This window comes from Megalops cyprinoides, chromosome 5 (assembly GCF_013368585.1).
Source record: "Megalops cyprinoides isolate fMegCyp1 chromosome 5, fMegCyp1.pri, whole genome shotgun sequence".
Lineage (NCBI taxonomy): Eukaryota > Metazoa > Chordata > Actinopteri > Elopiformes > Megalopidae > Megalops > Megalops cyprinoides.
Window position 1 is genome coordinate 38451150 of NC_050587.1, and position 24925 is coordinate 38476074.

Consider the following 24925-nt stretch of genomic DNA (forward strand, 5'->3'; position numbering starts at 1 on the left):
GTAAGCGCAAAGTAAACAGGCAATATGGTCTCAGTTTTTTTTATACCACTTTGGCCAAGACATACTTTCAGCTGTAAACATCAAAGTTAAGACTTGGCATTAATTCGGCAGCAGCAAATCGGATCATAGCAGAAGTACATTTCGAAATGATTTCTTAATTATTTTGCGCTGTTTACAACCTCCTCTCAGTCTGTTTGACAACCATTTTGAAGTCATAATTAGCAGGAAGCATTGTTTGTCAAGGATTAGCATACGAAAAGGAATCGCAAGTTCTGCTTTCATATTAATTAAAAAATAATTTTCTCAGCCCTTGGTGCCCCTGTATCGTTGTTTCAGTCTAGGAGAGACTGAGAGACAAGACCAAAGACATCCCTTCATTAAATCAAACAAAAGCCATTTTGTTATGAAAATCAGCTTGTTCGGGGCTTACATGTGCGTGATCCGAGGCGCAACGAAAAGGCAAAATAACTGATAAAAACATCAGTGTCTGACAGACACCACTGTTCTCCACACTAACGCACGCTACATCAGCATGGCTTGTTTGGAGACTTGAGCACTCATTGTACACTTGACTACTTGCTGATAGTCCTGAGGAACTGTGCCTGCTGAACAGCAATCTATTCAAAGATGCAAAAATGCAGGCCTACACTGTACCAGGACACAATGAGAGCAAAGCACCCCCCCCCCCCCCAGATGGAAAAGGTGGCTTTGCTCTCCTCGTTTTCTCTCGTTCCCAGAGATGGAGAGAGGCACCTCCTCAGCGGACCTCCCTGGAAGATCTCTCTCGGCTGACTCTCACCTCAGCTCGAGATTACATCGCAATGCTTATGCCATACTGTGTGGCATAATTACATGAAGACCCCGATCTGCCTGCCCCCATGCAGTGTTTGATCTGATGGAGATGTAGCAGGGGTGAAGCCGGGCCCCAGCGGGGCAGAACAGCAGGGCACTTGGCAGTCACCAGCAACACAAACCACAGCAGATGGAACATGCAGTCTGTGTGTGTGTGTGTGTGTGTGTGTGTGTGTGTGTGTGTGTGTGGTGTTGGCGGGTAACGGTGTTGTTTGAACTCATTTACTTTGCAAAGCTTCCAGGCTGATCTTGGGAAAGCGGTAATTTGCCGACAGGGTGTTAGACATACAGGTAAAAGCATCGGGTCAGCAGCACTGGGATGGGGCTTGGTGGGGGGTGGGGCTTAGGGTCTCCTGCCCAGGATCTGCACTGTTTTGCCACACACTTTGGGGGGCGTATCCCAGCATCCCAAGGGGGAGGCCTGACGTGACAAAGTTGTGCTGTGTGTGATCCAGCCCTCCTCTCTGCAGCGTTACGCTTGGCTTTTTACCACTGCAAGCTGAGGGTGGGAGACTCCGACCGAAAGAGTGCAGGGTTGCCATGCAGGGCTGCGGGGTGGGGGGGTGCAGCAGCATCCCTCAGGCAGGGGGGGCAGGCTCTGGGACTGAGTGGGGCTCAGTGTAGAGGATCATCTGCTGAGCAGTTTAATCACCTAATGGACAGCAGCAGTTCCCTGCATACACACACGCACACACATTCTCTCTCGCACACACACACACACATTCTCTCTCTCACACACACACACGCACACACATTCTCTCTCTCACACACACACACACACATTCTCTCTCTCACACACACACACACACACGCACACATTCTCTCTCTCTCACACACACTCTCACACACACACACACGCACACACATGCACACACTCTCTCTCTCACACACACACACACGCGCACACATTCTCTCTCACACACACACACACACACACATTCTCACACACACACACACACACGCACACACTGTCTCTCTCCCTCTCTCTCTCTCTCACACACACACACACTCTCACTCACACAGTCAATGAACAGAGCTGTTCATGTGGGGAAGGGAGAACAGAGCCGTTCACGTGGGGAAGGGAGAACAGAGCCGTTCACGTGGGGAAGGGAGAATGTCTCTGCAGATCACACAGCGCCCTGACAGCCATGCTTTTCATCATAATTCAAATTTATTGACAAATTATGTTTTACAAAGTGGAGCAACATGAAGCCCTGTACAAACAAAGATTGAAGGCCACAAAATCAAACTGAGGGGAGGAACATAAGAGGAGACCGCCCAGAGTTTGACATTGACCTGTCTGGGCTAATGACTAAAAACCAAGGGGGGAAAAAAAAACCTTCACAGAAGGTTACAGTTCTGCCCCTCTCTTTTTAAAGGTAACACAAAAACTGTGAAGAAAAAAATGCTTAGTTATTATTCGGAGGAAAATGAATCTTTTTTAAATGCTGGTTATTTATTCAACTAGAGATCTGAATGTTTTGAATCTGATCTGAAAGTTATGAATGGCTTTATGATTTCAGTTTTGTTTTATAGCGAGGGATCCTTGTAAAATCCTACTGTTGACCCCTTTAACTCTGCTGTGATTTCCCAAGCCATACGCGTTTCCTTTTTCTCATACAGTAAAATCACAGATCAGATACTGCTTTAAACTGACAATTTCAACAGTGTCTACACTAACTCCACCCTGTCCACCCACAGAGGAGCACTTCAGTATCTATCGGACACACTGAGGGGTACATAGAAAATCAACTAAAAAAAAAAAAAGTCTGAATTGAAAATACAACTAAAAGCACAATGGTCCTGTGCTGTGCCCCAGGCAGGGTCCTGCGTGCCGATTGGCCGGGAGGCTCAGTTGTCGTGGTGAGGCAGCGAAAGGTTGTGATTGGTTCCTGCCCGTTTCTCTCCACGGCTGTGGCGCGCCCCACCCCCTTCAGGAAGTGCCGCTCCGCATGTCCTTGGAAGCGGCTAGCATGGCTCTGACTTTGGCCATCAAGTCCTGCATAGAGAGAGAGAGAGAGAGAGACAGAGAGAGAGACAGAGACAGAGACAGAGAGAGGGAGAGAGAGAGAGAGAGAGAGAGAGGGAGAGAGCGAAAGGGAGGGAGAGAGAGGGAGAGAGAGAGGGAGAGAGCGAAAGGGAGGGAGGGAGGGAGGGAGGGAGGGAGGGAAGACAGCAAGTGAGAGAGAAAAACAGCAAGACAGAGAATGAGAGAAAGAGAGAGGGCAGGTTATTAAAGCACTGTGTGATGGACTGATTCATATTCAGATGTGCTTTTATCTTCTGTTGTACTGATGTTCCTGTAACTGCATCAGACATTCTCTTAGCGTTGCTCTGTGAGTGGCTCTGGTTGAGTGTGTACCTGTAAGTGAGAGGAAGTCAGGTCTGACCCCTCAACACTCCTCCCATCAGTCACAAACTCAGAGTCTCTTCAGCCCCATGATATACACCAACACCCACACACACACCGGGCTGTACCTGCGCATACCACTCCTTAAAAGGGCATGCCTGCCTCCGCTCTGGCCCTATTCACTGCACAGACAGCGCACCCGTGTTGCCCTTTTAAGAAGCAGGCACAGACCTGAGGGATGTGGTCTGATCACTTCCTGGACACGCCCTCTGTTCTCTATATCCAGAAAAGTGGTGTCAGTATCATATCCTTCAAACTAACCATCTAACCAAATAAACCACCATTTCCAAAAAATGATACAGATGAAAGCAGCTCTGACCGCTGACATGTTTGTGACAATGAAGGGGTTTGAACAGTGATGTCCACTCCTGTTGCAGTGAGACTGTGTCTTGCTTCCATTTCAGCGGGGGAACTGGGTCCCCCTTTGGGACGACGATCACTCCAACAGTGTGACCCTGAGAAACTCACCCTGGGCAGCCTCACAAACCTCAACATCCCAAAATAATAAAACAGATGAATGAAACAGAGTGTGGGTAACAGAAACTGAGGTTGGGGGGGGGAGAGGGGGTGGCACATTAAATCAGGTCCCTTACTCACATAAACCACACACACACAACTCATCCATCAGTGACACACAACACTCGTCCATTTGCTACAAAAGTCATCTGTGACTCCAAAGTGTGGCTTACGCCTGCAAAGAGACACTAGGTGGACAGTTTAATAGGTTCCTGTTTAAACATTTATTCACTGTGGTTCTCTCTGGACTCTTTCATGTGTCCCCTGCCTGTAGAGGCCCACTCTCAGGCTCATTAGGGTGCTGAAATGAATTGGGAAACGGACCCCAAGCGGGAGGCTGGTAATCAGCGCTGTGACATATTCATATTGGGTCTGACAGGCAACGACCATCCCTGACAGGGCTGTCAGAGACGCGAGCTGGCTGTGACGCCATGGTGACGGCCAATCATGGGTCAGATCCGCCTCTCCGCAGGGAGATATCGATCCTTAAGCTCCAATAACACCAGCAAATAAACATCCACAAGCGTTCCATCCCGCAAACAGCGGGCATCAGGGCTGCCGTTTCTATGCCCCCCCACGCGAACGGACCGTACAGGAGATCTGAGTGGGAGGGAGAAGTCAGCCGCTGCTGCTGATAAAGTTTCTATATTAAAGCTTGCGGTAAACGCTGTGGGAGAGAGGGGAGAGTGAAGACCTGCCCGCCGATGCGAGGAGTGAGAAACGGAGAGAAAACAGAACGAGGTCGTAAATTACAAGCTTAAAGGGCGGAGTGAGCGATTTTAAACCGCTGTGTCGGGCTGCAGCTCCAAACCCTTATTCATGTCTGTTACAATCACCGTTCTTTTCTTTTTTTTTTTTTTTTTTAAACATAGCCATCTGCCATTTGGCCATTCAAGCCTGGCTTTGGGAATAAATAACACAGACGCTCGGCTGAAGTCACCACAGCTTAGCCACTTTCCCTATGGTCCAAATTAGCCGTTTTCTTGCAGGGAGTCCTGTGTTCTGTTACAGGCCATCATTTAAATGAGAGATCTGCTGGACAACCAATTACTCTCTGAGTTCACTCAACAGAACCGGATTCAAGCGTTAGCTCTGTGCTAATTTGCTTCCCATCCGCGGAAATGACCTGGCGAGGCCCACGGGCAAAACGCCGTGTTTTCCCGCACCGGAGATGTGCGATTCACGGTTAAATTCACTGTCGTTTCAAGAGTGCCAATCTCACTGCTAACCTTCTGACATAAGTTTCTGCAAGTCATAAATTTACAGCTGGTCTATGTGCCAGCTCTTCAAGAGTTCTTCTGAGAGCACCTGAGTATTCTTTAACTTCTCAGAGATTAATTTAACGCACAGATACAGCGTGTCGGTCTGACGCAAAGGAATTCTGCTCTCAGCACCTTTTCCAGACGAGTCTCCAGGCTCACAGAGACAGGGCAGAACTGCAGGCCCAGGCCTTTAATAAGATGGTCAGTAATAAAGGCCTATAAGAATAACCATTAAAGCTGTAACCGTGAGACTGAGTTGAGTGCCTGCATGTGAGAACGCGGAGCGGGAGGTTTAATGGCCCAGCCTGGGCCTATTATCACCCCGACGGAGAGAAACGCTTTCAGCATCTCCTCCTTTACCTCCCAGAGCCGCTGCTGTACGAGCGCACGGCTTTGCGGCTCTAACTCGCTCCCAGGTGAGCACTTACAGACCACAGGGATAATGTCACACACCTTACCACCGTCATTAGCCCTGACAGCACACACATCACAGGCAGAGAGGGAGGGAAGGAGGGAGAAACAGGGGGAGAAAGCGAGGGAGAAAAGGATGGGGGAGAAAGGGAGGGAGAAAAGGATGGGGGAGAAAGGGAGGGAGAAAAGGATGGGGGGAGAAAGGGAGGGAGAAAAGGATGGGGGGAGAAAAGGAGGGAGAAAAGGATGGGGGGAGAAAGGGAGGGAGAAAAGGATGGGGGAGAAAGGGAGGGAGAAAAGGATGGGGGAGAAAGGGAGGGAGAAAAGGATGGGGGGAGAAAGGGAGGGAGAAAAGGATGGGGGAGAAAGGGAGGGAGAAAAGGATGGGGGAGAAAGGGAGGGAGAAAAGGATGGGGGAGAAAGGGAGGGAGAAAAGGATGGGGGGAGAAAGGGAAGGAGGGAGGGATGGGGGAGAAAGGGAGGGAGGGAGGGGTGGGAGTAAAGCGAGGGATGTAGAGAGTTGTAAGGAAGGAGGTAGAGAGAATGAAATCAGCAGCCACTGAGAGCCAATGGGGACATCAGCTGCTATCAGAGGAACAGGGTCTGGTGGATTCAGAGAAGCCCAGCTCCCAGTGCTAGGCTGCTGATGAAGGGCCATGGCAAAGCAGCAGCGTACTGCAGTAAACCGTCCCAACGGACTAATAATCTGGTGGGATTAGCTACTGTAAGAGTGCTATCTACCCTCATCTCAAACACACACACAGACATACACACACACACACACACGCACGTGCACACACACACACACACACAAACACAGACATACACACAGACACACACACAGACAGACACAGACACACAGACACACACACACACACACAAACACAGACATACACACAGACACACACACAGACAGACACAGACACACACACACACACACACGCACGCGCACACACACACACACAGACACAGACACAGACACAGACACAGACATACACACAGACACAGACACACACAGACACAGACACACAGACACACACACACAGCTTTAGTTTTGCTTGTGGCTGTGCGATCGGGGCCTGGTCTGTGTAAGCATGGACAGTCCCTCCGCAGCGTGTGGAGGGAGATGCTTCTGCAGTCTGGTCTTAACGAGCCCCTAACGGCTCACTAATAACAGTCTGATACCGCCTGCATGCCTGACAACTGCTGAAGCTAAAGAAAAAAAAACAACTAAAGTGCTAAAATGTTCATTCACCCATCACCTGTCGGAATACATTCTGTTAGGTACAGAGAGAAAAACAACACTTAACAACTCAAGACAGATTCCATCCCTTGCTGAAGCGCCTTCCTGCGTAACCCAAGCTGTAGTGACTTTAAAACAGACGCACTTCCTGGAGGAGCAATGAACCCCGTGCAGGAACAGAAACGCACGCAGAAACAGCTCTGCTCTGATGCACGCGCTCACACAGCGTACGCCACAGCGGCCCTCGGTTCGAGACGTCTGTGCTGCTGCTCGCTAGGCGGGTCTCCAGATGGGCCACAGTTTGGACGCGCGCGCTCACACACGTTACGGCGGCTCTCATTCTTAGTGCGCTCATGTTAGGACGGCCCTCACGCCGGGGTGTTCGCCTGTGACATGCCGCTGTTCGCTAGGCAGGATCTGCTGTCATTGCTGCTATTGTCAGTGCTGCTATTCACTCTGGCGTTCTCCACGGCGGCCCTCGTTTTGAGGCGTCTGTGCCGCTGTTCGCTTTGGGGGCTGCTGGATTGGCTACTGTTTCAAGACGGCAAACGATTTGCTGCTGTTCATGGCCTGCGCATCAAAGCCCTCAGATCCTTCTCCTCCCTGGCTTCCGATCAGCACTCTACGCAGTGCTCCAGGTGGCGGGTTACAGGAGAAGAGCATCATGGGAGATGGCCCTTAAGAGTAACAGCACAAGTACTAAAACTAAACATTTTAAAAGGCAGGGGAACCTCAAATTCTGTCAGACAGAGGCAGGATGTATCCCATGCCTACCTTCTGCTGCTCCCACAGTTATTTGTCAGGCACTTTCCACGCCTTCAGATAAGGAGAGTGGTTCTGTTTTGCCATCATTTGAAATGTACGTATACGCTTGTTTCAGATTTCGTTGTATTCCCAATGCTCTTTTCCTGCAGCAGTGCTTTACTGCTGATGTTCTGCTTGCTGTTCTGCACCCGGACCCTCGTTCTCGCAGCCGTGAGGGCTGTACTGAGCTGATCTGTACTGAGCTGATCTGTGCATCTTTCCCCTGTGGTCCTGTAAGCTGCCAAGAGCGAGAGGGCCGGAGAGCGCGCTGCTTCTTACCTGAGTGATTTTCGTCTGAACCGAGGAGACGATGGCGGAGGACACCTGTTTGTCCTTCTCCAGAGACCCCCCTCTGCAAAAAAAAAAAAAAAGACGCACACACATCAGTAAGATCCGCGTTTAGCTGCTGAATGGAGAAAATACAGGACAGAGGAGAGACGGCCGCTGTTTCCTGGGAACTGCAGAGCCATGAAATATTCAGGTCTCCACCCGCTGAGACCACAGCAACAAGAACGAACCACGGGGACAACTTCTATGAAACTACGCTGCTTCCATTTTAAGTGTCACATGTTTGTTTTGCATATATGCCCTTGCTTCTGTGTTTCTTGTACAAGGCTAAATAAGAGTAACAATGATGTTGAATAAAGAAAATGAGCCAGCTAAGGGCTGCTGATAGCTTTTTCCCCTCTACAAAAGAGACATACCCCGCATGAAACCATCAAACAAAATCACTGCAAAGCCAGGCAACGCTTGGCTTTAAAGGTTTAGTGTTTAAAGCAAGCCATCATTATGGTCAGTGAATAAGAGAAAGATTCATCTTAAATCTTGTCAGGTCTTGCAGAGTCTCATACTTTGACTCATATACAGACCTATGTGTTCGGAAGGAGTTTTAATGCATGATACTACAAGTACCACAAATAAAATGCATTGTCTTTATTTTAGCACACTGTACCCTCTTTGTGGGTGGATAAAAACAGTGTCACTGACTGACTGCTAAATGGACCAATCAGGTACAGTACCTGGACCTTTCCAGGCTTGAGGCGGGGCTACCGGAGGGGGAGGGGCTGACAGAATGGGCCGACGCCCGCTTCCTGCTCCCAGCTCGCCCGGGGGAAGAGGAGGGCGAGCAGGATGAGGCCTTGGGCTTCATGTGAGACTTGGAGCTTTTCCTCTTCCTCTTCTCATGAGGAGACCTGCGGACAGAAGAGGAGAAACAGCCTTCAGAGACCACAGAGAGCAGAGACCTGGACAGAGCTCAATGCTGCAGTCTCTCTCTCTCTCTCTCTCTCTCTCTCTCTCTCTCTCTCTCTCTCTCTCTCTCTCTCTCTCTCTCACACACACACACACACACACACACACCTCACAGACAGCTCACACATGGCTTTTTCTTCGCACTGGGTGAACAACAGGACTGGAAGTCCACTGGGAGGAAATGACTGCACAGAGCACGCGCCGGCTTAGAGATGAGGCGACTGTGCATTGTGGACAAACAGAGCCTGAGGCGGTGTCTCCGAAACGGCGTGGAGGGAGGCGCAGATGCAATGCAACTGCCGCCCCCCCACCCCACACACACACTCACATCTCCTGCTTACGAGGACGAGTGCAGTCTCCAGCAAGGGGGGTGGACGCCGGTCTTTATGCAAGAAGCCCACAAGGGCCTCGTTTCCGCTCTGATGTGAACTCTCACTCTCACAAGGGGCTGAGTCGCCAGGGCCCGGCTTCTGACAGTACTGATGCAGAGAAACTGATCACCCACCGACAGCAGGGGTCACCCGGGCGGTCTTAAATCACCGAGACAATTTCTGTCCTGGACATTTTGTCCGTCAAAAGGAGGTCGTGACAGAACTCCTGCCTGACGTCTCTGATTCTTGGTTGTGGAATCTGAGTCCTGAACAACTGACGCCAACCTGGAAGTGCAGGTTAACAGCTTTTTATAAAAATCCCGATTTTCCAGTTTTGAGCTTCCTCTCAAAGGTTTTTTTTTTTTAAAAAAAGTTCCCTTGGAGCGTAGAGATCTCATTTGCATGCAGAGCAGCGGAGGCATTTCAGACACTCACAATTAGTGCCCTTCTCAGGCAAGAAGGGGAGGGAAGATGTAACCACTTTGCCTAAGCAGACAGGCAATTTCAATTACCTACAGCACCACGGGTTCACCACGGCGCGAGAGGAGTCAGATCCCATTATTACAGCGGTGGCAGGACGTCTGGGTTTGTCGGTCCCCACCGCGCCAGATAACCGCCGGTTTAAGACGGCGCTGTGTGTGTGGGGACGCCAGCTTTAGGGAGACGGCTAATCTCCTATAGTTCCCCTCGTTAGACGCCTGATGGGCTGTGTGTGTGGAGCGGATCCAGCTGCAGCATGGTGGGTCTGCTGGGAGAGAGGGCTGCGCGGATCTGGGTGACACCGTGCGCATCCGCGAGGACAGGACTGCGGGATGATCACGGAAACGCAGCTGCCGATACATTAGTACAGCGAGCGAATGAACGTGTCAAAGTACACAGAGGCCTTAATTCCCAGCCTGCCAGTAAGAGATCTACTCCATTAGCCTCATTTCTGACAGGGTAATTGTAACTGTCACTGCGGGAACATACTAAACGTGTGTGGGTAAAGCCTATTGGCTGAAGACTGGCCTACTGGCTGTCCAATCACACACGCTCACACCCAGGTGTGTGGCTGCAGAGAGGAGCCGCTCCTGTGGCGGTCCCGTCTGGGCCGTGTCCCGCTTCTGTTTGGTTTGTTAATAAATCATTTGTGGGTTTTTTCTGTACATGTGCTCCCTGTGTGTGTTCTTCTGCACGCTGCGCTGTGCACACAATTATACCATCAAGAGAGTTTTGTTATGCTGTTTTGCTTTCCTCTGAGTGACTTACACTGTACATATCATCCATTTACCCAGCATGATACTGTATTTGCAGAGCACTACATTCATCCTGCTTAAGAGAGCAGCCTCAGCTACGTTCTCACTGCCAGCTCAGTCTCCTACCCCTTACATTACACCAGTGCCCAAAGCATACGTAGCATCTGGCTGAACTCCCTGAAACTGGGGGAGGTTCGACGCGCCCTTGGTCTTTCCCAATGCCTTTTAAACTATGTATGAAGTACTGCAAGTATGAAAGCTTAGTGCACAGGCAACAAATATGTATGTGCATATCTATCCTAGATAATGGGAGAGAATCAGAAAAGTTGGCACACGTGCGTGCAAACACACACACACACACACACACACACACACACACAGTGCTGGGATTTATCTTGAAAGTTTTTTTCCCTTTTAGCACCTAGTTTAAATAAAATTCAGAAATTCAGAACCACTGTTGACTCTGAAAAGATCTGTCTTTTTCTGCTATTGAAGCTCAGAAAAAAGGTTTTTGCATCTGGACTTAACGGACTGTCTCCGTTTGCGTTACAAAAGGCCTACCGCACGAGCTGCTTTCCTTCTGACTGCAGCGACCATGTTCCTCTTTCCTCGATACCATCAGAACGGAGGTGGGGGTGGGGGGGGGGGAGAACATGTCAGAGAAATTTTGGGTTCAATCAAGTCTTGACGCTACCTCTGCCTAACAGAAAGAAACAACAGGAAGTAGCCAGCAGTGTGTTATCGGGAGAGAATAAAAGTTTAATGAAATGCGGAGGTTTTATTTTTTTTTTTTTTTTCGCCTGGCTGGGGAGTTTTGGAAATGTCAGCTGTAATTCCTTGCTGGCGGGGGCCGAGTCTTCGGGGGCGTGACCTGCCTACAGATGTCCACGCTACGGGGTGGAGTTCACGAGCGGATGCGAATTTCACTGACACCGAGACTCACCCCCAGGGACGACGGCTTACCCCGTGGCATTCGCAGGCCCTAAACTGAGAAAACGCCGCTGCCGCACTCTCAAACACCAGACTCTCCCACAGCCTGACCTCCACAGACACCCATCCACCACACCGCCGCTGCGCTCTCAAACACCAGACTCTCCCACAGCCTGACCTCCACAGACACCCATCCACCACACCGCCGCTGCGCTCTCAAACACCAGACTCTCCCACAGCCTGACCTCCACAGACACCCATCCACCACACCGCCGCTGCCGCACTCTCAAACACCAGACTCTCCCACAGCCTGACCTCACAGACACCCATCCACCACACCGCCGCTGCCGCACTCTCAAACACCAGACTCTCCCACAGCCTGACCTCACAGACACCCACCCGCCACACCGCCGCTGCGCTCTCAAACACCAGACTCTCCCACAGCCTGACCTCACAGACACCCACCCACCACACCACTGCGCTCTCAAACACCAGACTCTCCCACAGCCTGACCTCCACAGACACCCACCCGCCACACCGCCGCTGTGCTCTCAAACACCAGACTCTCCCACAGCCTGACCTCCACAGACACCCACCCGCTGATACCCCGGGTCACGCTGGCCGCGTGTCGTGAAGTTGATCCCTGTGAGACCCTGCTGTTATGAGGTGAGGCAGTGAGGTACAGCTCAGTCTGCCCTGCGACACCAAACCTGCAGCTCATCCAGCCAATGAAATAACACGGGAGTGAGACTCTGACCAATCATGAGGAAGGTCACGTCCAGCTCTGCTTCAGACCTGTTCAGTGTAAGGCCCCTGTGGCGGTTTCAGCCTGAGGTAGGATACTGGACCGCACCTTCCCCTTCCACACAGGTGTACCGGAGAAACTCCCAGCAGGTCGCCTGAAAGCAGGCCGGCTCTGCTTAAATATAACCAGTGTCCCATTTTTACCACTTCCACACCACACGTCTGAGACAGACCCTCCCACTCCCAGCCCTCTCCCTCCCACTGTGAGGAAATGGGATTCCACACGTCGTTCTCTTTTCATGTGGCTGAACGTTGAGTCTATTCGGAGTGTTAATTATGAGTTCATGATGCTCATCACTGGATCGCACAGCAGCGCCTCCTGACCCAAACCCCGGGATCCTGCACATGCTGACCCGACCTGGCTCTGGGTTGAACTGCCTGTCTGCACGACCCGGCACTGCTACCGAACCCTGACCTGGCCTGGAAACCTCGTTCTCCGCTGGAGGTCCTCTGTGAAACAAATGCCTATCTGGAGGTGCATTTGCTCTGATAACAAGGTACGAGGAAGACTTTCCTCAGCTGGTTTTTGTTAATTTGTGCCTCAAGGAAATTAGAAATACGGAACACATTCTGGGTAATTGATTGTTCAATTAATCAAATATTAAAGCAGCAAGAACAATTAAACAACCAAGATAAATCACAGGAGACAGCTGCCCTACATTTGTATGAGGGGCATATAATACTTGAGAAAAAAAGGACAAGGAAAACTTTTACGTCTGTATTTTTAGCAGCTGAAATGACACAGCCTTTTTTTTTTTTTTTTTTAAACAAAAGGCTTCTGGCAGATCGTCACCGACACCTAGATCAGTGTTCCATTAACAGCTCAAAGCCGGTTGGCTGAGTTCGGTTGGAATTAAGTATAAGAGACACATTTTGAGTTCTCAGGACTGGGGTTAAGAACGACTGTTGGACAGGCTACTCTGTCTGTGCTCAAACTGTCAGCTGTCACAACAACGTGAGCGCGGGTCAGCTGCACCTCTCAGCTTCCGAAGTGAAACCCAGTCACAGAATGAATGCATTTGCAGGGCCTTCTCTTCCTAATAACCTCTTTTTTACCCCTGGAAGTTTGAACTGCAGGATTACCATAAAAACTTTCAGGGCGAGCCTCAGATAAAAAAGTAGAAAAATATTAATGTAAGGACTTTGGGGTGAGAGTTTTATATAAATGCAGAAAAGCATTAATGTAAAGGCCGAATATGCAGAAGCAGCTCTGCGTTTGGTCGGCAGTCCCGGCTGTCATCAGGAATGCGTATGAGACGACAGCTCTGCGTCTGTGTGGGGACCGTCCTCAAACGCACACACACCAGGGGAGCGTCCCCACGAAAGCCAAACATCCCAACTTCAGCGCCACGGTCCTGCCGGCACCGCAGCTTTGGAGTAATTAAAATGACTTTCTGCATTTGTTGATTTACAGATCTCTACACAGGAGACACATTACATTACTGTCATTTTGCAGACACCGTTATCCAGAGCAACTTACATAGATTACAAGTTTTTTTTTTTTACATGGTATCCATTTATACACTTGGATATTAACTGAGGCAACAGTGGATTTAGTACTTTGCCCAAGAACACAGCAGCGGTTACTTCTTACCACTATGCTACACAGCCACCTAAAGAGATGATTCCCTGTATAAAGATGAGCACATCAGGAGATGTGTTATGGATGGATTAGCAGTAGGAGAGATACTGTGTGCCCACAGCTGCACTCGTGGACTAAGATGAATGCAGCTACACTCTCAGGCCATGTGTAAGATCCCCCCCCCCGGAGGATCAACCTCTACCTGGACCGGGAGCGCTTCTTGCTGAAGCCGGGGCTGTTGCCAAGGCGATAGGCACTGGGGACGTAGCGATCTCGCTCTCTCTCCCGCTCTCGTTCTTCCCGCCTCCTCTCAGACGACCGCGCCCCCCTCTCTCTCCGGCCGGGCGATCTCGACCGGGACCTTGGGACAGAGAGAGAGAGAGAGAGAGAGAGAGAGAGAGAGAGAGAGAGAGAGAGAGAGAGAAGAGAAATCAAAAACCAGAGCCAGAGGACATGGAGAAACACAACCTCTGAACCCCCTGGGGGGTGACTGTGCAGCAACCCAATCAAAGGGCTGCCTGACCATCTGGCCCCACCCCGTGAATTCACACGAGCTTTAATGCCCCGCCCACTGGCCATTTTCTCTCTGACCACAGCCTCCTGCACACCATACTACCCCTTTACCTGATGCGTACAATACCCAGCAGGCACCTCACAGGTTCCACTGTACTGAGGAAAATACATGACTGACACAGTGCACAGGGTTTGAAAAATGGGAGCTGATCCCACTGGCTGGTCCGTGTCAAATTAACGGATGGCTTCCAGCACAAGAGGCTAAAAAGAAAGTAATGGCAACCTCTGGACTTTGGGGGAAAGGTGTTTAACCTGACCTGCATGAGAGAGCGAGAGAGAGAGACAGAGACAGAGAGAGAGAGAAAGAGAGAGAGAGAGAGAACCCTGCTGAAAGACTGGCTGGCGTGTAGAGATGCAAGCTGCGTAAGGCACTCAGGACAAGGGCACCTGCTGTGTGTATGAATAATACAGCACTGTGCAGGTACACACTGTCTCACTGTGAGGCCTGTGGCCAGCCTCTGCTGTGCAGCCATACTGCTAATGCTACACCAGCAGCGTACCAAGCACAGCCCATCCTTTCCACCTACCTTTCCCTCTACCCCTCCATCTACCTCTCCCCGTTAATAACACCATATTCAATGTCTAACTTCAAACCCGTTCCCAGTTTTTTGAGTTTTGAGGGCGATAGCAGCATTTGGAAGGGTTAATGAAACAGCCCCTCCTGTCGGAACAGGTATAATGAAGAGGGACTGGGGGAGGCACGGGCCCGGCAAATTTAGAAATAAAAGCGGCAAATTGAGGGGGGGGTCTGTAAAATATGCAAGAGTGTCATCAAATAATTATGAAGTAAGAGTACTGAAAAAGGGTATTACAAATTGCACCTACATTCTGGGAAAAAATACTGTAACAGAGGGAAGGGAGAGAATAGAAGACCATTTTTACTGAAGAAGGTATGGAGGTGTGGGGAGAGACAGGGGGTGACTTGGAGCATAGTTTTTAGTGCTGGACTCTGGACATGAAGGCTGTCTGTCACATTACATTATTTTACATTACTGTCATGTAGCATACATTCTAATCCAGAGCGACTTACATAGGTTTTATTCATTTATGCAGCTGGATATTTATTGAGGCCATGCAGGGTTAACCTCCTTGCCCAAGGGTACAGCAGCAGTGACCCAGTGGGGAATCGAACCAGCAACGTTTCGGATACAAGCCCTGCTCCTTAGCACTACACCACACTGCAGCCCATTCTAAATCCACTTAGAAGACTGCAGTTATCTCCTTGGGCGAGACGCCTCATTCTGATTGGCCCAGTTGATCCCGCTGTGTGAAAGCTTACAGACTGGCAGACAGGGAGTGGTGGGAGATCTATTCATAAAGAACACCGCTCTTAAAATAAGAACGTGCACAATTTTCATGCTCTTTCAAAGGGCTGCAACCCCCACTCTCTCCAACACTATTTCATACAAGCAGAATATTTCATTTGCAGAGGCACCTTCAGAGGCAGAGACAGACGGACTTGCGCTGAGGAATTACGTGAGACAGGAGGGTGTTTTATGATGTTAGGAGGGGGCGCATACGCCGACAGCCCTGAGCTGAGGGTAAGGCCGTTCCGCTGGATCTGAGCAACCAGCTCGACACACCACTTTCCCAGCCCAAAAAAACAAGCCAAAACAAACACCTTGAGCCTTGAGTGGGTCAAGCTACGGTCAGCGGGTGAGTCAGTCAGGCTCGTGCCAACATCTGTCGGCACCGATCTCTGTCATCTTCAGCCGGCTCGGGCTCTTTTAGCCCGGCAATCACACACAGCCAGCAGCACACGCCACGGACAAAGACTGCACAGGGCAGACATGCGCATAAGCCAGCACGTACATGTCAAAGGCCTTTTCAAGTCATATGGGCGTGTGGTGTATACACAACCAGGCAATTCTGTTGGTTCGTCATTGACAGTTTGCCCATCTCAAAAAAATGTTTTTCTCCCGATAGCTCTAAGAAGCCCAGTTTTTCACCTTCAGTGCCCGTTGCTTTGAAAGCCTCTGTAATTGTACAGGCAAGCTGCAGTACTTCTACTGATTCTTCTTGTAACTACTGCTGGCCCTGGGACATGGGATCACCTGCCCCATTTCTTCTGTGACTGGGCGTCGGGGGTCACTAGGCTGCTTCATTTTTGTTTCGTTCTTTTGGCAGATGATCTTACTGAGAGTGACTCAGAGAACACATGCAGGAAACCTCAAGCCACAAAAGAGCTGGATACGAGAGGGGGCTTCACATCATGCCATTTCCTGCTTACATTCTGCCATTTGTTCCAACTCCAAACAAGTATATATTCACTGATGTAATTAAGCTCCGTGTTCAAGGACACAACCGCAGTGCCCCAGCTGAGACCTGAGGCGGCAACCCCTGAGCACAGCGCCACGCTGATACCTGCGGAGTCTGGAGAAACTGGAAGGCTCAGACAGATGGTGAGGGAAACCCCAAACGCTGTGCGCCTCACACATCGAACACCAGCGCCTTCGCCGCGATCAAAGCCCCCATCAGGGCCGGTTAAACAGCACCTTGATCAGAGCTGACGGCAGGCCTGCCCGACATGTAAGAGTGACACTGTATTCTCTGTCTGCCTGGCAGAAGCCCTGATTGAGGGTGACGTACACAGATGCAGCTGCGTATCAGCTACCCAAAATGCAATACCACAAAGCCTGTGGTATTGGATACTGTCAGGATTGCTCCATGAAGTATCCCTTTCCCACACAAACATATCAAATTACTTCTGTAAATAAGGGAGGAAAACAGGTATTTGAAAGGTGGGCAAGCCTGTGGTATTGGATACTGTCGCATGATTGCTCCACGAAGTTAAATTCTGTGAAAAATACATTATTTAAAAGGTGTAGGGGGTGCTGACTTTGTAACGATTCCTCATAATTTCATCACTCTCCTTCCCTGACTTCCCATGGCCACCCTCCGCACCAAATAATGAAGGTTCGGCTGTTTCTGCAGTCTAAATGCATAGCACAGCTCTACAGCATACTTACTGAAGCAAGACAGTTTAAACCCAGGTTAAGGGCACAACAGCACTACACAACTAGGGAATCAAACCCACTAAACTCCTGGCTCCCAGCCTGCACACTTCTGCCAAACCATCAACACTGGATGGAGGATGAACCAGCTGTTTTGTCGCACGAGGTCAGGAACAGCCTGTGCATGAAACAATGCCCTGTCCAACACTGACATCTCCACAAACACTTCTGTGGACAAACGACAGCACAGGTGGTGTCTGCCCTGATGTGGTACCGCCCACTGCAGATTTGTCTCTTAGCATTTTATTGAAATCAATTTAGGTTAGTGCCACTGGAAACCCTGGAAAGGACATTCTCTGTGTTTACCATGGGATGCCGGCAGGAATCTGACCTCTGTCTCCTTTCAATGGCAAAGTGAGTAATTGCTTATATATAAAAAAAGGAATTTCGGAGCTCGTGCATCCGAGGAAGCAATCTCGGACCCAATCTCACTGCAGGGGCTCCGTCCTCCATCAGTTTTGGCTGCAGGTGTAATTCACACACACCATTGTCAGTCATTTTAACCCGGGCCTGTGAAGCGTCTTCCTGTATTCCTGACAGGTGCACGGCCTCATACAGGAAAGGCATCCGGCGTCACAAACAGAGAGAGGCATACAGGACCTACTGTGCGCTGCCCATCACTGACACGTATGAACCAATCAAATGGCTTTCCACTAAACAAGAAAACACGACTGGCTCCAATCAGCGAGTCACTGATTGCACAAGGCTCCAACCAGTTTGGGACCCATAAAGCCTCCCCCCCCCCCCCCCTGCTGCAGAAGGGGCTGTAAAGCTGAACATTTCCACAGTTACCCTGGATTTAAGTGTCAGCTCAAATGCACGGGTACAGAGCCCAGGTGCACAGCTAGCCTTTCGCTCGCTCACCTGGACTTGCGGACAGTTCTGTAGGCGCTGGGGAGGGCGTGCTTGGTTTTGGACCGGGACCGGGACCGTGACGACGAGCGCGAACGGGACCGACACCGGGAGCGGGACCTGGACCTCGTGCGGGACCGCTTCTTGTGCTTCTTCTTCTTCTTCTCCCTCTCCTGGCCGCGCGAGGAAGACGAGGACGAGGAAGAGGGCGGCAGGGGCGCAGTGGGCGGCTCTTTGCTTCTAACGGGGGCCACCTCCGGGGGCCTGGACTCCACCGCGGGCGGCGGAATTCGGGGCGGGACGGGTGGGGGGGCCACGGGCAGGCTGGTGATCTCTGGAACCTGCAGAGAGATGGGGGGACAAAAGGAGTTACAGACTCAAAGAACTAACAAGGAACTGAGTCTAACCTTCTGGGCCAAAATCATCTTCCTGTACAGCGAGTGAAACCAAACTTCCTGTTAAGACAAAAACAGCCATGTAGATCCGGGTTTGGGGAAGGGGGGTTTGGACAGAGGCTGAGGATGGCTTACAATCTCTGCCCAAATGTGAGTGCTGGTTTAAATGCCTAAAAGACAAACAGGCATTCTCAAGAGTGGCTGCCATCGGGCTTTGCTCCGTTGTTGCCTGACTGGACTCTGTTGACTGGAGAGGTGTATCCTGGAGCGGGAAATCCTGCCTCCCAGGGTCACAATTACGCATCTTCATTTCCCTCCCCCTGCCCCCCCCACAGGCCTCACTAAGCTGCTAATTACAAGATATTGGTAGCTACCATAAAACACAATGCAGCCTCAGCAGAGATAATTGGCCGGTCACATCAGTCAGCCCGAGTGTCTGTAATTACTCTGGCACGGGTCCGTCCAGTCAGCTGAAATCTCACAGCCGCTGCGTGTAATGAGATCGACATCGCGATCGGGCTTTAATCAACCAGCGGCACGTGGCGTTTTTTCTTCGCCACGCCACTCGGTGGACGCGGCCCGCCAGGAACCCCGTCACCGAGAGCAGCGGTCACATGCTGACAATCATACCTGACTCCCGAGATGGGCGAGGGCGTGGGGGGGGGGGGTGCAGGGGAGGAAGCCGTCGCTCTCTCCCAAACGGGTCACGGTGTTCCCGGGAGCTGCAGCTTAACCAGGCCACAATGTCTTTATAAGGTATTTATAAACGTGTCCCAATTAAGTTGTAACGGCAGGCCTGGCTCCTGCCCGGCCCGGAGGAGGCAGAGTTCCTCAGAGCCGGTTCAGGGCAGAGGATAAGGTGGCGGTGGAAGGTGGTGGTGCTAAGGGGGCTCCGTGATAGCTTTTCCTGTGTATACTCCGCAGCGGTCTAAGCCGGATAACGAGGTGAATGACGGCACTGGATTTGAGAGGTTCTTGGTTAAATTTAGCACGCTGCTGCAGGGGTTTATCCGAATCCCGACCCGCAGGGGTCAGATCCCTGCTCCCAAATCAGCTCCACTGAGATGATGGGGGCAGAGGAAGGTACCTGCAGCAAAGAACTTAACCTAAACACTCAACGAGAGGACCCCGCCGGGACCCAGGGAGACTGATCTAGGATCAGTGAGGTCAGACGGGTCTGCTATTACCCCTCCACCTCACTGTGGGCAGTGCCTGGGGCAGCACTGTACACCCTGCCTGAGTGTGCCCTTTGCCCCCCCCCCCACCCCCCACACGGCGCCCTACCTACTACCCCCCCGCCTCTACTGCAGGGGGCTGCAGCAGAGATTCTCTCATTTTTCCAGCTGCTAATGGACAACAGTCCTCTTTACCATTGCATTTTAGCACCTCTTGTTACTCAACCAGACACTCAACACAACTCTTAAAACAGCTCAATAGGCACTAGGCTGCACGAAGAAGGCACTCATTTTGCACTCCTCCTCCCTCCCCAAAAAGCTCTCAGAAAGCACCGTCAGGCTCCTCGGCCTGTTCTGGAAGGGCTGCATGAGTCACCCCCAGCGTCACCACAGGCCTTCTTTCATATCATCACATTACATTAATGGTATTTAGCAGACACTCTTATCCACAGAGACTTAGGCACCTTGCCTAGAACTGAACCAGCAACCTTTCGGTTACAAATTCCGCCTCCTACCACTATGCCACACTGCCCTGCCCAGGCCTGTGTTTCTGCAGCGTGTGTTTCGGCAGCCTGTGTTTCTGCAGCGTGTGTTTCTGCGGCCTGTGTTTCCGCAGCCTGTGTTTCGGTGGCCTGTGTTTCTGCAGTAGTGGCCTGTGTTTTGGTGGCCTGTGTTTCTGCGGCCTGTGTTTCTGCGGCCTGTGTTTCTGCGGCCTGTGTTTCTGCGGCCTGTGTTTCGGTGGCCTGTGTTTCTGCAGCCTGTGTTTCTGCAGCGTGTGTTTCTGCAGCGTGTGTTTCTGCAGCGTGTGTTTCTGCAGCCTGTGTTTCGGTGGCCTGTGTTTCTGCGGCCTGTGTTTCTGCAGCGTGTGTTTCTGCGGCCTGTGTTTCGGTGGCCTGTGTTTCTGCAGCCTGTGTTTCGGTGGCCTGTGTTTCTGCAGCCTGTGTTTCTGCGGCCTGTGTTTCTGCAGCGTGTGTTTCGGTGGCCTGTGTTTCTGCAGTCTGTGTTTCGGTGGCCTGTGTTTCTGCAGCGTGTGTTTCTGCAGCCTGTGTTTCTGCAGCCTGTGTTTCTGCAGTAGTGGCCTGTGTTTCTGCAGCCTGTGTTTCTGCAGTAGTGGCCTGTGTTTCTGCAGTAGTGGCCTGTGTTTCTGCAGCCTGTGTTTCTGCAGCCTGTGTTTCGGTGGCCTGTGTTTCTGCGGCCTGTGTTTCGGTGGCCTGTGTTTCGGTGGCCTGTGTTTCTGCAGCCTGTGTTTCTGCAGCCTGTGTTTCATCTCTGTACAGCAGCATCAGACCATCATCCAACGCGCTTCTCCCTCTGCCATCTCACTAACAGCTCGACCTGCCGCTCACACGGCAGACCTCTCCAAATGACACCAACCCTCCTCCCCTCGAGCTGAAGGCAAGCGCTCAGCAATCTCTGAAAACGCAGAGAAAAAACATATCCCAGCAGGACCCCTGGGAACAGAGACTGATCCCAGACATGTGGCTTTAATCCCGGGAGATTGAGGCACAGGCTGCAGCAGGCGGCTCCTGTGACAGAGACTGATCCCAGACCTGTGGCTTTAATCTCATCAGAATTTTTTTGCGCTGAGTCTCAGGTTTCTCTCTCTCTTTCTCTCTCTCGCCCAGGGCCTGCTGATTGAGGTCAAAGGGCTCTGAAATACCATAAAAGCTTTGCACCACAAACCTGGAAAAATGTGAAGCCCGGACAGCGCCACCCAGTGGTGGATTAAAAAAAGAAAATTAAAAAGAAAAATCACGTCGCACCACAGGTCGCGGTTCAGGAGGCGTCACCTGAGCGTTTCGCCCCAAGATGCTGAGGGGTGCGCCACAGACGGTTTAAGATCGAATCAAGATCACCTGGACTCAAAATCAAATCTAAAGTGACTGAGTTGAGAGGGACTGTGGCAGCTGCAGATACTGGCACCAAACCGTGGAGTCTCACCAGTCCCCGTGCTCTCTCTGCAAACTACACACTTTCATTGCATATGCAAACACTAATCACTGCTTTACCGCATCATTACTGAGAACGCAGTTGCTTTTGTGACCCTGTTTGTGATGCAGGTCTGCTATCTGCACAGAGCTGCATTCACAGCTCTCTGTGTTTGCGTGAGCGGTGCTGGTCTCTGGCCCTGGCCTGCGTCTTACGTCTTTTGTGATCTTAATTTTCCACTCCTGCGTGATTGGCCACCTCGTGCAGAACACACGGCCCTTTCTTCCTCAGAGCGCCGCGAAGGAAGCCGCCGCCTCCTCGATTTGGCCAACCGCTGGGCCGTTGTGAAAGCCGTGATTGCAATTTAGCTGGAGAGCTAATTAAAAGCGGATATGGCGGCACGCACCGTCAGCAGAGAGGCTTCAAACCGCGACACAGCGGAATTAGCGAGAAAAGCAGGGGAATTGCTGCGTGATAAAGCTGTCCAGCTGGTCCCCCTCGCAGCGGAGGGGCAAACCGCGGCAGCACAACAAACGGGCCGCTGGGCCTTCACAGGTTTGCGTGTTCCGACTCCAAACACACCTGGAAAAAAGAGACTCGCGCATCACAGGCACCTGCAGGGGAAGCCGGGTGAGGTCATGCTGTGCCGTTCGTTGTTTGACGGCCCCATGGCGATGTCTGCACTTGCTCGGGAGTTTAATAGCAGTGTTTTCTTTTGTACTAAAAGCTGAGGTCAGGTTTCCCCTGTTCACCATCTCCTGGTGTTCTTCTTGCTTAAACGCTGGCGTCTGATTGGGTTATGGTAAAAACGGCACAGAGGGAAGGCACGGGGAAAGAGGCCGAGCCCTGAACCAGACTCTCGATGAGAGAGAGAGAGATCACCTCGCACTCTACCACCCTGCATATCCGACAGCCATCAACCTGCACTGACCCGCTCTGCCGAGAGAGAGACAGAGAGAGATACATGGAGAGAAAAAGAGAGAAGGGAGAGGTCAAGTGAGAGAGAGAGCGAGAGAGAGAGAGACAGACAGAGAGAGAGAGAGAGGGGGGAGAGACAGACAGAGAGAGAGAGAGAGGGAGAGGGAGAGAGAGTGAGAGAGAGAGAGCGTGAGCGAGAGAGAGAGAGAGAGAGAGAGAGAGCGAGAGCGAGAGCGAGAGAGAGAGAGAGAGAGAGAGCGAGAGCGAGAGAGAGGGAGCGAGAGAGAGGGGGAAAGAGAGAGAGAGGGGGAAAGAGAGAGAGAGCGAAAGAGACAGAGAGACAGAGAGGGAGAGAGAGAGAGAGAGAGAGAGAGAGAGAGAGGTAGAGAGGGAGAGAGAGAGGTAACAGTGGTAGAGGTACTGCAGCACCCCACATTTACACCATGTACCTACCGAGTAAACAAACACCTCCACCAAAATCATGAAGGAGAGCTATTTTCTAGCTTCATTGACTTTAAGAAGGCTTTTGATTAATCTTGGCATGAAGGGCTATTTCTTCTTCAAAGTGGTTTAGGGGGTACAGTATATGACCTCATGAAATTGAGGTACTCAGAAAATAAATGCAGTGTAAAAAAATGGGAATAAAAGAACAGATTAGTTCACTGAAGGGTGAGGAGGGAGACAGGGCTGCAGTCTGTGCCCGACGCCGCCCAGCATTAACGTTAACGAATGAGCCACCGCAATCGAGAGAGGCTGACGGAAAAGCCCAGCACCTGGACAGCAAAGAGACCGAACCCGAGAGGCACGCCCAGTCCTGCTCAAAACTTTAAAAACATAAAACAAACCAACCCAATCCTTAACATCCAGCTGGGAGCGGATGAGGTAACTCTGAACCAGGCACCCAAGGGTTTCCTTTAGCTGTTGTGTACCATATGAATAGAAATGGGGGGGTGTATTTACATTGGTGTTGTAATCTGCTGTTTGACTGCTGAAGTTAATGACTGGGTAAAGTAATTTGTTTAATGCCACGCTAATAAAGCCTTATCTGAACGGAGCTGAGCTGAGACTGACAACTGAACTGACAAGGGAGTGTGAGAGAGGAAGAGAGAGAGGAGGATGGAGGGTCAGAGAGAGTGAGAGGGGAAGAGAGAAAGAGGGGGTGAGAGAGGGAGAGACGGACACTGAGAACGAGTGTGAGAGGGGGTGAGAGAGAGGTGGGGCAGCGTCAGGGTAACGCAGAGACAGGCTGAGATGGTTAAGAGTGAGACGGATGGCTAGGGTAACAGAAAAAGAGCGGTGAGAGAGTGATAGATGGAGATGGAGATTTTGAAGGGGTGAGAGTATGAGACCCAGACCGAGTGAGTGTGAGGGGTGGAACAGGAGGGCGGAAGTCAGAAAACAGGGCAAAGGAATGAAGAAGAGAGAGGGAGAGGGGAGGAGTGAAGGAAACATGACCCACTTCTCCCTTCAGAAAGCGGTCGACATGTCTCAAAAGCCAGGAACACACCTGCAGTCCTTAAGGACAGGACCTGGTCCCTCCACGGCCCTACCCCTGCGCCCAGGTCTGGGAGAAAGACTCTCTACATTAGTAAAATATGGGCCTCTGCCAACTCTACAAACAAGCGTCCCTGCAGCTCAAGCTCCCTGCAACTTCAAACACTCTGCACAGCACCGGCAGAGCGGGGCTCCTGCAGGTTCCAGGCCCAGGCGGGGCACGGCTGCTGTACCCTTGGGTGGGATACTGTACTGACCACACACTGCCTCACTGAATACCCAGCTGTATGAATGGATATTGTAAATAAAAAAAGGCAAACTGATGACGTTGCTCTGGATAAGAGAATCGGCTCAGCCAGGGTGAGATGAGGAAAGAGCGGGTTGCCTTCGCTGAACATGACCGCTGTTGTGCACGGCCTTCATGACAAACGGTCTCTGCAGCGGTAGTTGAGAGCAGGGTCATGTGGTCACAGAGGACCGCAGAGGACCGCAGAGGACCGCAGACATCAGCAGGAAGCCTCTGACACAGCTTTCTGCACAGCTCTATACCACAGCCTCTACGCAGTGGGCCTGTTTTGGAGCCATTCAGTGAACACGAGTGTGGTTCATCGCCCCGTCCCACCTACACCACCCTCCCCTCCCCTCCCGCACCTCGCCCCGGCCCAGTCTGACCCAGTCCGGCTCGGCTCGATGCCGTTACCGCTCTCCTGCCACACAGTCCTGCTGCAGAAACACTGTGCCACAATGGCAGCCATCCGGCACGACATCTGCTGACAGAACTCTGGTTTCGGCCAAATGAATAAATATAAACGTAATGTAAATGGTTCGGGGAATGATGTCAGTCACGCTCTCCTCTACTGTGATGGCAAAACTGTGTTCGGAAATAAAGGGAGGGAAAAACAAT

General features: G+C 51.3%; 1 protein-coding gene across 1 annotated transcript in view; it reads right to left on the reverse strand.

The window, feature by feature from the left end:
- Window positions 1–2054: 2054 nt before the first annotated feature.
- LOC118777545 (splicing factor SWAP) overlaps window positions 2055–24925 on the reverse strand; it is a 62308-nt gene continuing 39437 nt past the window's right edge. The window contains exons 14-19 of the mRNA XM_036528586.1: window positions 22499–22507; window positions 18123–18364; window positions 13874–14032; window positions 8518–8691; window positions 7778–7850; window positions 2055–2851 (exon numbers count right to left, since the gene is read on the reverse strand). Coding sequence (XP_036384479.1) covers window positions 2786–2851; window positions 7778–7850; window positions 8518–8691; window positions 13874–14032; window positions 18123–18364; window positions 22499–22507 — 723 coding nt within the window. The 3' untranslated portion in view covers window positions 2055–2785. The remainder of the gene's footprint in view (window positions 2852–7777; window positions 7851–8517; window positions 8692–13873; window positions 14033–18122; window positions 18365–22498; window positions 22508–24925) is intronic.